The 12993-nt window shown below is 41.3% G+C and overlaps 2 protein-coding genes across 2 annotated transcripts in view; one reads left to right on the top strand and one right to left on the bottom strand.

Moving 5' to 3' along the window:
* Positions 1–12993, top strand: part of Marcal1 (SWI/SNF-related matrix-associated actin-dependent regulator of chromatin subfamily A-like protein 1) — a 148909-nt gene that overhangs the window by 46442 nt on the left and 89474 nt on the right. The gene's annotated exons all lie outside the window — the stretch shown is intronic.
* Positions 1–12993, bottom strand: part of LOC128702626 (vitellogenin-1-like) — a 52874-nt gene that overhangs the window by 7696 nt on the left and 32185 nt on the right. The window contains exon 3 of the mRNA XM_070101910.1: positions 12500–12811. Coding sequence (XP_069958011.1) covers positions 12500–12811 — 312 coding nt within the window. The remainder of the gene's footprint in view (positions 1–12499; positions 12812–12993) is intronic.

The following is a 12993-nucleotide window of genomic DNA, read 5'->3' as shown; positions in this document are numbered from 1 at the left end:
CCCTCTTCAACCCCCCCACTACTCATCTTTGCACTAGCCCACCTTTCTGCCAATAGTCGCTTATATCTCACCCGAACTTCCTCCTCCCTTAGTTTATACACTTTCACTTCCCTCTTACTTGTTGTTGCCACCTTCCTCTTTTCCCATCTACCTCTTACTCTAACTGTAGCTACAACTAAATAATGATCCGATATATCAGTTGCCCCTCTATAAACATGTACATCCTGGAGCCTACCCATCAACCTTTTATCCACCAATACATAATCTAATAAACTACTTTCATTACGTGCTACATCATACCTTGTATATTTATTTATCCTCTTTTTCATAAAATATGTATTACTTATTACCAAATTTCTTTCTACACATAGCTCAATTAAAGGCTCCCCATTTACATTTACCCCTGGCACCCCAAATTTACCTACTACTCCCTCCATAACATTTTTACCCACTTTAGCATTAAAATCCCCAACCACCATTACTCTCACACTTGATTCAAAACTCCCCACGCATTCACTCAACATTTCCCAAAATCTCTCTCTCTCCTCTACACTTTCTTGTCTGATCGCCGTGATGCCCATTGCCTTCGTTACTATGTACGCTCTCACGATCTACACAATCCTTCCATTTATAGAATGGTCACCGATATTAGTAGACATTCTTTATTCGTTCGCCGCCCCTGTTTGCTCCGTCCCTTTTCTCTTCGCCTACTTTCACTCTTGTCTTCCCTTCAGTTACCACCTTTATATGTTCATGTAGCATCTCACTTTTCCCTACCCCCCTGGGAAGTTCCAGCTGTTCGGGTCTGTTCTTTCTCACTCCCTTGCTCGAAAGCTCAACTGCCTACGGTGGCTTCCCGCTCTCTTTTTCTTGATCACTTCCACTCTCATTCTCATGCCACCGCTGTGTACACAGATGGCTCTAAGTCTTCAGACGGCGTCGGATTCGCAGCAGTGTTTCCGGACAGCGTCGTACGAGGGCATTTACTATCTTCAGCTAGCATTTTTACTGCTGAACTGTATGCCATTCTTGCAGCACTTATTCGTATCGCATCTATGCCTGTGTCATCATTTGTAGTAGTCTCAGACTCCCTTAGTGCTCTACAGGCTATACGAAAATTTGATACATCTCATCCCCTAGTTCTCCGTATCCAACTTTGGCTACGCCGTATCTCTACCAAACATAAAGATATTGTTTTTTGTTGGGTCCCTGGTCATGTCGACGTACAGGGCAATGAACAGGCAGACACTGCTGCGCGGTCAGCAGTATATGACCTACCAATTTCCTATCGAGGTGTTCCATTTCTAGACTATTTTGCTGCAATAGCTACCCACCTTCGCACCCGTTGGCAACAACGTTGGTCAACTCTGCTCGGTAACAAACTTCATTCTATTAAACCGAGCATAGGTTACTGGCCGTCTTCTTGTCATCAGTGCCGAGGTTGGGAGACCACTCTCTCCCGCCTTCGCATTGGCCACACTCGTCTTACTCATGGGTATCTCATGGAGAGGCACCCTGTTCCTCTCTGTGAGCAGTGTCAAGTTCCAGTATCGATTAGCCACATTCTGTTAGACTGCCCTCTCTATCAACGAGCACGCAGAATTTACCTCCAACGTCGTCTTCGTTCTCCTACTCTCTCTTTACCTTCCCTTCTTGCTGATGGACCCTCCTTTAATCCTGACTCTCTCATTGACTTCTTGACAACGACTGATTTACTCCACAAACTCTGATGATACTTTTCACACTCCCCTCAGCCCTTTCTGGTTCAGTCTCTTGCTGCCCTTTACCCTTTCACCATCCACTGCCCCGCTGTTATCCGTAACCTGTTGCTCATCCATCTCCCTTTTGCCACCTGATGCCCTCGCTTCCTTCCTGCCCTGCAGCGCTGTATAGTCCTTGTGGCTTAGCGCTTCTTTTTGATTATAATAATAATAATAATCCTCTACACTTCTCTCTTCTCCAGATGCATATACGCTTACTATAACCCACTTTTCACATCCAACCTTTATTTTACTCCATATAATCCTTGAATTAATACATTTATAGTCCTCTTTTCCTGCCATAACTTATCCTTCAACATTATTGCTACTCCTTCTTTAGCTCTAACTCTATTTGAAACCCCTGACCTAATCCCATTTATTCCTCTCCACTGAAACTCTCCCACCCCCTTCAGCTTTGTTTCACTTAAAGCCAGGACATCCAGCTTCTTCTCATTCATAACATCCACAATCATCTCTTTCTTATCATCTGCACAACATCCACGCACATTCAGACTTCCCACTTTGACAATTAAATACATTTAAATACATTTAAATACATTTTTAAAGGAAAATTTTTCATAACATAAAAGCCTACCCCAAAAGAGGCTTGAAAGGTGTAACCCTTCAAGAGGATTTCTTGTTGAGGTGAAAGGCTATTTGTCCCTTTCCTCAGGTGGAAACAGAACACCCCCACACATTCCTTTGGCAAAAATAGCAGGGATATTTCCTCTTTTGTCTGAATTTGTTATAATCTGTAATCTGGTTTGGACCAAGACAAGCGGATTTCAGCGTGAGCTGGCACTGCTGATGCTGCTACTGATACTGCCATTTATACTGCCACTGCTGCTGACACAACACTGCCATTGCTATTGATGCCACCACTGTTGCTGAAGTCACTGGCACTGCTGAGGCTGTGGCTATTGCTGTGATACTGCCACTACTGCTGCTGCTCTTGTAATACATCATCCTCTCTGACTGTCCTGCCTTTAAATGCCAACTACTGTACTTGTGAATTATGGTGATGTGTTTTGCAAAATCCTGTTGTACGGTGTATTGAAATGTCATACAGTACAGCATTTTGAAACTCATTGTCCCATCGACTCCCATTACAGTAAACTTTTAATGTGGGGTGTATGTTCCCGAGAATTGCTGTGTTATACAGTATAAAACTGCATTGATTGTAGCATACAGTACAGGATTATGTTCTGGACAACACTTTTTTTAATTACTTTACTAAATAAAAATTGCTTTAAACCTCACAAAATAGCAGTCATCATGGGTAGCACCTAATTCAAGCAATAATCTTGGCAAAGTTGACAAGGTTACTTTCCAACACACACACACTCGTCAGAAAACTTTGTCATGAAGCTTATTGCAATTTTTACATCTCAAACCATTAAACTTATATTGTTGTGAAGGCTCTCCTTCCTTCTCACACACAGTCTATAGTAAGCTAGGGTTTTGTGCCTTACTTTCCGAGTAGCAAGGGAAATCCCTTGTTTCTTCTTCAGTTCACACATTAAGTAGTTTTTCCATCTTATGATACTGTATACACTTTGTCATTCTTCTGAGCAGGTCATAATGTTTACTACTGTACTTAATTCACAAGCTCTTATTGTTTTCTCATTGTTTTTAAATGTATGATTGGTTGATTTTTCACACCAAACTCATGGGCAGTTTCCATCAAATATGCACTACCTCAAAGCATATCTAACACTTCTCTATTCTTCAATAATGTTTAGATTCACTCTTAATGTTTTTGGCACCTCCAGTATCACTATCTTGGGTGCCATGGTTAATACTGTGTCCAGAGACCAAATAGAGTGATAAAAATACCCAATATAGTTTTGTAAACATGGAGCGAGGAACAAGATGCTCCCAGAATACAACCATGGTCAGTGGAAGGGCCAGGAATGAAAGTCTCATAGAGCATAGTACCCAAATTTTCGTGTAGCTGTTGAAATATTCATCTTGCTTAGTACAGTACCAGTTTTTTCAGATTTATTTTTTGGTTGCTGTTTTGAAATGTGCAAATAATGTCCCCCATGAATATAGCAATAATAGCAGAAATGCTAGTTTTAGAGAATTTTTTTTAGCTGTACTTTAATTCATACAAAATAAATATGCAAGCATTAAACATGCACCAACAGTGTATATACAGTTGAAAGTACACTTTAAACAAATTAGGTTTAAAATAATTGGAAAAAATCAAATTACTAAGAGTGAAACTCACCAACTATTGTATTCTTGTTGGTATGATGACTTGAGGCAAACTATGGTAGAGTTGTGTGTTAGTGAGAGGGAGAGGAAGGGGCAGGGTCAGGTGCATCCTCACATGAGCTATCAGCTTCTGGAGGAGGGATCTCGCTGATGGTTACGCTGCTTGTAGAGGGTCTTTTTGCACCTACTTGAGTACTAGGCTTCGAGCTACCTTGCCTGTAGAGGGACGAATTTTAACATCTTTCCAGTGAAAGCTATATAGGTCAACACTTTTATTATATAGCATCCTGTAGCACTGGAACACATTGTTGACCTCATATCTGATGCTAAAGCCTGGTATGGAAGTTTTTTAATGATCTTCAGACATATTTTAATGTATGATTTAAAAATCTTTATCTTACAAAATTAATTGGCTAGAAGCAGGTTTTCCAGCCCTCTCATCCTCTTCATAATGCTGATTCATCATCACTAATGATTTGATCATTCCTCTACCATATTCTTGATTAGTCTCTTCATGATGTGCCTATCTAAGCACATTTGGAGGAATCTCTGGCCTTTTATTAATTGATATAAAAAAAACTGGTTCACTCCCTCCAAGCAGTGGCAGTCCTATAGTTTTGGGGCCCTGAAGCTTGAACTATTATGGGGGCTCCTTTGCAGTGCTTCATGTAGCAGACCCAGAATTTTAAGCAATGTGGACTAAAGTCACTTCTGGGGCCCCTCTGGGATTAGGGGCCCTGAAGCCTAGGCTTTATTAGTTTCATAGTAGATCTGCCCCTGGGCTCCAAGAGGTGCCAGAACAATAATGCTGTGATGGATATATGGGCCAATGGGCTGCCAAGAGCAACAGCCTGGTCAAAGAGTGTTAACAGAAAGCTGGGCCCCAGGTCAGGCTGTAAGGGTAGAAAAACTCTAGAAACCAGTCACAGCTATATTTTTTTTTTTCAACAAACCGGCCGTATCCCACCAAGGCAGGGTGGCCCAAAAAGAAAAACGAAAGTTTCTCTTTTTAAATTTAGTAATTTTAGTCGCCTCTTACAACACGCATGGCTTACGAAGGAAGAAGTCTGTTCCACTTCCCCATGGAGATAAGAGGAAATAAACAAGAACAAGAACTAGAAAGAAAATACAAGAAAACCCAGAGGGGTGTGTGTATATGTATGCTTGTACATGTGTGTGTAGTGTGACCTAAGTGTAAGTAGAAGTAGCAAGACTTACCTGAAATCTTGCATGTTTGAGACAAAAAAAAGACACCAGCAATCCTACCATCATGTAAAACAGTTACAGGCTTCTGTTTTACACTCACTTGGCAGGACAGTAGTACCTCTCTGGGCAGTTGCTGTCTACCAACCTAATACCTAGGTTTATTCCGATTTGGATTATGCAGATTTTTTTAGGAACTAATTAGGAGCACGAAGTGAGGATTGCTACATAAATTATAGATAATCCTCACTATTAACACATTTGCCGTTTCCCACCAAGGTAAGGTGGCTTGAAAAAGAAAAAACTTTCACCATCATTCACTCCAATGTCTTGCCAGAGGTGCACTTACACTCCAATTATAAAACAGCAACATTAACACACCTCCTTCAGATTGCAGGCACTGTACTTCCCATCTCCAGGACTCAAAGTCCAGCCTGCTGGTTTCCCTGAATCCCTTCATAAATATTACCCTGCTCACACTCCAACAGCACATCAAGTCCTAAAAACCATTTGTCTCTATTCACTCCTATCTAACATGCTCACACGTGCTTGCTGGAAGTCCAAGCCCCTCGCACACAAAACCTCCTTTACCTCCTCCCTCCAACCTTTCCTAGGCCGACCTCTACCCTGCTTTCCCTCCACTGCAGATTTATACACACTCGAAGTCATTCTATTTTGTTCCACCCTCTCTACATGTCCAAGCCACCTCAACAACCCTTCCTCAGCCCTCTGGATAATAGTTTTGGTAATCCCACACCACCTCCTCATTTCCAAACTATGAATTCTCTGCATTATATTCACACAACACATTGCCCTCAGACATGACATCTCCACTGCCTCCAGCCTTCTCCTTGTTGCAACATTCACCACCCATGCTTTACACCCATATAAGACTGATGGTACAACTATACTCTCATACATCCCTCTCTTTGCTTCCATGGACAAAGTTCTGTCTCCACAGACCTCTCAATGCACCACTCGCCTTTTTCCCCTCGTCAATTCTATGATTCACCTCACCTTTCATAGACCCATCTGCTGATGCATCCACTCCTATAGATCTGAATACATTCAACTCTTCCATATTCTCTCCCTCCAAACCGATGTCCAATCTGTCGTTACTTTTTTTTTTTATCATCACCTTACTCTTTCCTATATTCACTTTTAATTTTCTTCTTTTACATACCCTACCAAACTCATCCACCAACCTCTGCAACTTCTCTTCAGAATCTCCCAAAAGCACAGTGTCATCAGCAAGAGCAACTGTGACAACTCCCACTTTCTGTTAGATTCTTTATCTTTTAACTCCACACCTCTTGCCAACACCTGAGCATTCACTTCTCTTACAACCCCATCTATAAATATATTGAACAACCACGGTGACATCACACATCCTTGTCTAAGGCCTACTTTTACTGGGAAATAATCTCCCTCTCCCCTAGATACTCTAACCTGAGCCTCACTATCCTGGTAAAAACTTCTCACTGCTTTCAATAGCCTACCGCCTATTCCATACATCTGCAACATCTGACACAGTGCCCCCCTATCCACCCTGTCGTACGCCTTTTCCAAATCATTAAATGCCACAAAAACATCTTTACTCTTATCTAAATACTGTTCACATATATGTTTCACTGTAAACACTTGGTCTACACACCCCCTACCTTTCCTAAAGCCTCCTTGTTCATCTGCTATCCTACTCTCTGTCTTACTCTTAATTCTTTCAATAATAACTCTACCATACACTTTACCAGGTATACTCAACAGACTTATTCCCCTATAATTTTTGCACTCTCTTTTGTCCCCTTTGCCTTTATACAAAGGAACTATGCATGCTCTCTGCCAATCCCTAGGTACCTTACCCTCTTCCATACGTTTATTAAATAATAGCACCAACCAACATTTCTATATTTATCCCATCAATCACAGCTGCCTTACTCCCTTTCATTCTACCCACTGCCTCACGAACTTCCCTCACACTTACAACTGGCTCTTCCTCATTCCTACAAGATGTTATTCCTCCTTGCCCTGTACTCGAAATCATAGCATCCCTATCTTTATCAGCATTTAACAATTCCTCAAAATATTCCTTCCATCTTCCCGATACTTCTAACTCTCCATTTACTGACTCTCCTCTTCTATTTTTAACAATCAAATCCATTCGTTCCCTAGGCTTCCTGAACTTATTAATCTCACTCCAAAGCTTTTTCTTATTTTCAACAAAATTTGTTGATAACATCTCACCCACTCTCTCATTTCCTCTTTTTTTAAAATGCTTCACCACTCTCTTAAGCTCTCTTTTCCTCTCCATATACTCCTCCCTCCTTGCATCACTTCTACTTTGTAAAAACCTATCATATACTAACATTTTCTCTCTTTACAGCATTCTACCAATTGCTGTTCTTCCCTCCTGCACCCACTTCCCTGTAACCACAAACTTCTGCTGAACACTAACACTACATTCTTAAACCTACCCCATACATCTTCAATCCCATTGCCTATACTCTCATTAGCCCATCTTACCTCCAATAGTTGTTTATATCTTATCCTAACTGCCTTCTCCTCTAGCTTATAAACCTTCACCTCTCTCTCTCTTATCTGCTGCTTTCATTTTTCTTGTATCCCATCTACCTTTTACTCTCACTATAGCTACAGCTAAAAAGTGATCTATCTGTGGCCGCTGATTAAACATGTACATCTTGAAGTCTAACAGTCTTTTGTCTACCAATACGTAGTCTAACAAACTACTGTCATTCCGCCCTGCATTATATCTTGAATACTTATTTATCCTCTTTTTCTTAAAACATGTTTTACCTATAACCAAACCCCTTTCTTTACAAAGTTCAGTCAAAGGGCCAGCATTATCATTTACACCTGGCTAGCCTCCAAACTTTCCTACCACACCCTCTTTAAATGTTTCTCCTACTTTAGCATGAAGATACCCTACCACAATTACTCTCTCACTTGGCTCAAAAGTTCCTACACACTCGTTTAACATCTCCCAAAATATCTCTCTCTCTCTCTCCTCTACACTTCTCTCTTCTCCTGGTGCATACACACATATTATGACCCATTTTTCGCATCCCTCACTTTAATCCACATAATCTTTGAATTGATGCATTTATATTCCCTTTTCTCCTTCCGTAACTGATCCTTCTACATTATTGCTACCCCTTCCTTAGCTCTAACTCTCTCAGATACTCCTGACTTAATCCCATTCATTTCTTCCCACTGAAACTCACCTACTCCTTTCAGCTTCGTATCACTTAGGGCCAGGACATTCAACTTCTTTTCATTCATAACATTAGCAATCATCTCTTTCTTATCATCTGACTTCATTCTACAATAATGACATTCTTTCAATTACACTTACATAACATTACACTATATAAGGAAGCTTTATGAGAGAGTTTACAGCACTCAGTCTTTGCTGCTGCTGCTGATCATCATCATCATCATCATCATCATCATCATCATCATCATCATCATCATCATCATCATCATCATCATCATCATCATCATCATCATCATCATCATCATCATCATCATCATCATCATCATCATCATCATCATCATCATCATCATCATCATCATCATCATCATCATCATCATCATCATCATCATCATCATCATCATCATCATCATCATCATCATCATCATCATCATCATCATCATCATCATCATCATCATCATCATCATCATCATCATCATCATCATCATCATCATCATCATCATCATCATCATCATCATCATCATCATCATCATCATCATCTTCTTCTTCTTCTTCTTCTTCTTCTTCTTCTTCTTCTTCTTCTTCTTCTTCTTCTTCTTCATCTTCTTCTTCTTCTTCTTCTTCTTCTTCTTCTTCTTCTTCTTCTTCTTCTTCTTCTTCTTCTTCTTCTTCTTCTTCTTCTTCTTCTTCTTCCCAATAGTCAATCCCTGCTTTACCTGTGTTTGAAATATGTGAATTTACTTGATCTTAAAGATTCACATAAGTCCCTGCTTCAGTTTAGTGCGTGTTAATGTTGCTTTGCTCGCTGGGCTGAGGGTGGCATGCAATTCTTGCATCAGTCTCGCCAGTTTAGACTCATAGATTCCCTTCCAAGTGTTTGTGTTGTAACTGGTGGCAACCCTTGTCAGTGGTTACAAATACATTATTGTTTTATTTTGCCTATACGTATATAACATTAGTTTACAATATATCTTTTCCAGAATTAAAGTTCATTGATAAGTGCATTGGTGCAAAGGCTAAGAGAATAATTACTGCAGGGGAAAAATGTATATTTTACAGCAATGAAAGGGATGGGATATAGCAAGGGCTAACAACAACCATACTCCATCCACTTTTGTTTACCAAAAGCTCATACTTTTGATTAAAAAATAAAAACCTGTCTTGAAATAATCACACTTTATTTAAAGCCAGGTCTTCATAAACAACCTTCATGTCCAGACACTCTTAACATGCGTATTTAATGGTTATAATCATAACCATAATTTTTAAAGGGGTTGAATGGTAAGCTAGCAGAAGGCCTCAGTCAGATGGCCAAAAGCTGCAGCTGAAGGCCATCATATGACTAAGACCCGTGTCAGGAAACTCCTCTTTTCTGAGAAACCTTAACTAACCATTATGTCCATCTCTTGCAGCAGCTCATACTGTATGTATTAACATATAGTTTCATACTTTTTTTTCTTTACATTTTAGAACTCCCCATCCCCTTTCCATATTTCCTAGAATGTATCAGAATGTGTATAATGAAAGTGGAGAATGTGATTTGCTTATTATGAGTAGGTTTGTACAGATTGCAACCCCTGAGTTAATTGTAGGTTATATAAGACATCATGATAACTAGTGACCATTATTATGATGTGTGTCTTTTATGATGTAAATGTAATCTGCTCTTTCTCTCATTTATTCTCTCTTCACTCATTCTCTTTCTCTGTCTCATTCTCTCTCTCTCTCTCATTCTCTCTCTCTCTCTCATTCTCTCTCTCTCTCTCATTCTCTCTCTCTCTCTCATTCTCTCTCATTCTCTCTCTCTCTCTCATTCTCTCTCTCTCTCTCATTCTCTCTCTCTCTCTCATTCTCTCTCTCTCTCTCTCTCTCTCTCTCTCTCTCTCTCTCTCTTTCTCTCTCTCTCTCTCTCATTCTCTCTCTCTCTCTCATTCTCTCTCTCTCTCTCTCATTCTCTCTCTCTCTCTCTCAATCTCTCTCTCTCTCTCTCATTCTCTCTCTCTCTCTCTCTCTCTCTCTCTCTCTCTCTCTCTCTCTCTCTCTCTCTCTCTCTCTCTCTCTCTCTCTCCCCCTAATGTAACCTCGACTGATCCCTTACGATATCAATCTTCCATCATTTGCTGCCCTTAATAATTAGACAATTATATTATGATTATACAGCAATTATATAGCAGTTAAGTGATGTACACTCGTGAATTACTGTTGTAATTGTGAGAGGCGAGGCGGTGGGCAACTTGAGAGGGAAGAGGGAGGGAGGAGGTATTCGGAGGGGGGGGGGGGAGGCAAGTAAATGTTTGAGTTGTTTTGTTTAATTGCTTTTCAAGTTCATTTCGAACAGCAGTTGCAACGTATTCAAGTTGGAGAAATTTAGATTTAGAAGGAATATAGGTAAGTACTGGCTTGGCAGCGGGTGTGCGCTAGAGCTGCATATCATGGGTCAATAGGCTTTCTGCAGTGTTCATTCTTATATTCTTGTGTATGCTTTCGTTTTGTGTATTTTGCGCATTTAATTATGTCTGTCAGCTGTCAACACATGTTATAGTAGGAGTAGCAGAATATATGAATGGCATCATTCAGGAGAAGGACTCGTATGATTTACTCAGTAAATAGAGGTAGGGCGGAGTAATTAGGGAAGGCTCTGGTAGTTCCGGAGGTTGGAGGGGTTAGCTTAGCCTACCTGGAGTCTATCTGGAAGGTATTCCGGGGATTAACGCCCCCGCGGCCCAGTGCACGACCAGGCCTTCCGGTGGATCAGGGCCTGATCAACCAGGCTGTTACTGCTGGCTGCACGTAGCCCAACGTACGAACTACAGCCCGGCTGATCCGGCACCGACTTAACGTATCTGTCCAGCTCCTTCTTGAAGGCAGCCAGGGGCCTATTGGTAATTCCCCTTATGCATGGTGGGAGGCTGTTGAACAGTCTTGAGCCTCGGACACTTATGGTGTTTTCTCTTTGTGTACGAATGGAGCCCCTACTTTTCATTGGGGGTATTTTGCACTTCCTGTCCAGTCTTTTACTTTCGTAGGGAGTGATTTCTGTGTGCAGATTCGGGACCATTCCTTCTAGGATTTTCCAAGTGTAAATTATGAGGTATCTATCTCGCCTGCGTTCCAGTGAGTACAAGTTAATAAGTTTTTCCAAGCGTTCCCAGTAGTTGAGGTGTTTGATGGAATTGATATATGCAGTAAATGTGCTCTGTACACTCTCTAGATCTGCAATTTCACCTACTTTGAACAGAGATGTTAATGTACAGCAGTATTCCAGCCTAGAGAGAACAAGTGATTTGAAAAGGATCATCATTGGCTTGGCATCTCTTGTTTTGAACGTTCTCATTACCCATCCATTTGTGATCGCGGCACTGTTCTGATCCTTGAAAGTGAGATCCTCAGACATTACCACTTCCAGGTCCCTCATTATTTTTTTCGCCCTATTGTATGATCAGAGTTTGTAGTATACTCTGTTCTAATTAATATCTCTTCCAGTTTTCCATAACGAAGTAGTTGGAATTTGTCTTCATTGAACATCATATTGTTTTCCGTTGCCCATTGGAAAACTGGTTTATATCTTCTTGGCGGTTAATCGTGTCATCAATAGATGACAGTCTCATGCAGATCCTAGTATCGTTTGCAAAGGATGACACTGTGCTGTGGATTACATCTCTGTCTATGTCTGATATGAGGATGAGGAACAGGATGAGGGCGAGTACTGTGCCTTGTGGAACACAGCTTTTCACAACTACCTCTGCCTAATGTTGGCGGAGGTAGTTAGGAAGGCTGATGTGAATTGGGTTGGCTGGTAGTTGGCCGAAACAAGCTGAATTTTGGCCAAAACCTATGGTGTCAGTATAGTGTGTGGTGGGTTAATGAGAAGTGGTGGTGGTGGTGTCAGAACAGTGTTGGGGTTAGCCAGAAGTTATGATCAGTACACTGTGCAGGTGTTAGGCAAAAGTCGTAGTGCTGTCAGTAAAGAATGTGGATGTTAGGCAGAAGTCATGTTATCAGGACTGTGTGGAGGTTAATGAGGTGATACAGTAGTGTTATCAGACCAGGGTGTGGATGTTAGAACTGGTGAGTTGTTGAGACTTACTTTATGTTGGCTGGAGGAAGGGTGGTACGCCGCCTGTGCAAGACACGCTGGAAAGGGATGAACGGCATCTTCGGGGAGTTGTTGTTGCTGCTGTCGGTGGTGTCGTTTTTAAGACTGCGGCTGCGTCTGTCCTTCTTGCGCCGCTCCAGCCGGAGGTTGCCGAGGGAGTCGGTGACGTCGTCGACGTTGGCGAAACGACGGTGTTGGTGCTCGTCGTCAGAGACGTTGTGAGAGTGGTTGCGGGAGGGCCTGTGGCTTCCACTGCCGCTCTCCCATTGACTGTTGCGACTCACGGGAGACTGACGCCGCGAGCTATATTACAAACATGTTGGAAATAATAAAAATACACGATATATTCTTATACAATACAGGGGGCACAAGCAACCCATACGGCGATAAATAAAAAAAATAGTGTATTGCATATTTTGATCTCAATGGGGTCTTTATTAAGAGACACTAAGGAAACTGTTTACACAAGATCCGGGTCAGATGGC

Source organism: Cherax quadricarinatus, chromosome 79 (assembly GCF_038502225.1).
Source record: "Cherax quadricarinatus isolate ZL_2023a chromosome 79, ASM3850222v1, whole genome shotgun sequence".
Lineage (NCBI taxonomy): Eukaryota > Metazoa > Arthropoda > Malacostraca > Decapoda > Parastacidae > Cherax > Cherax quadricarinatus.
This window is presented reverse-complemented; position numbering and strand designations above follow the sequence as displayed.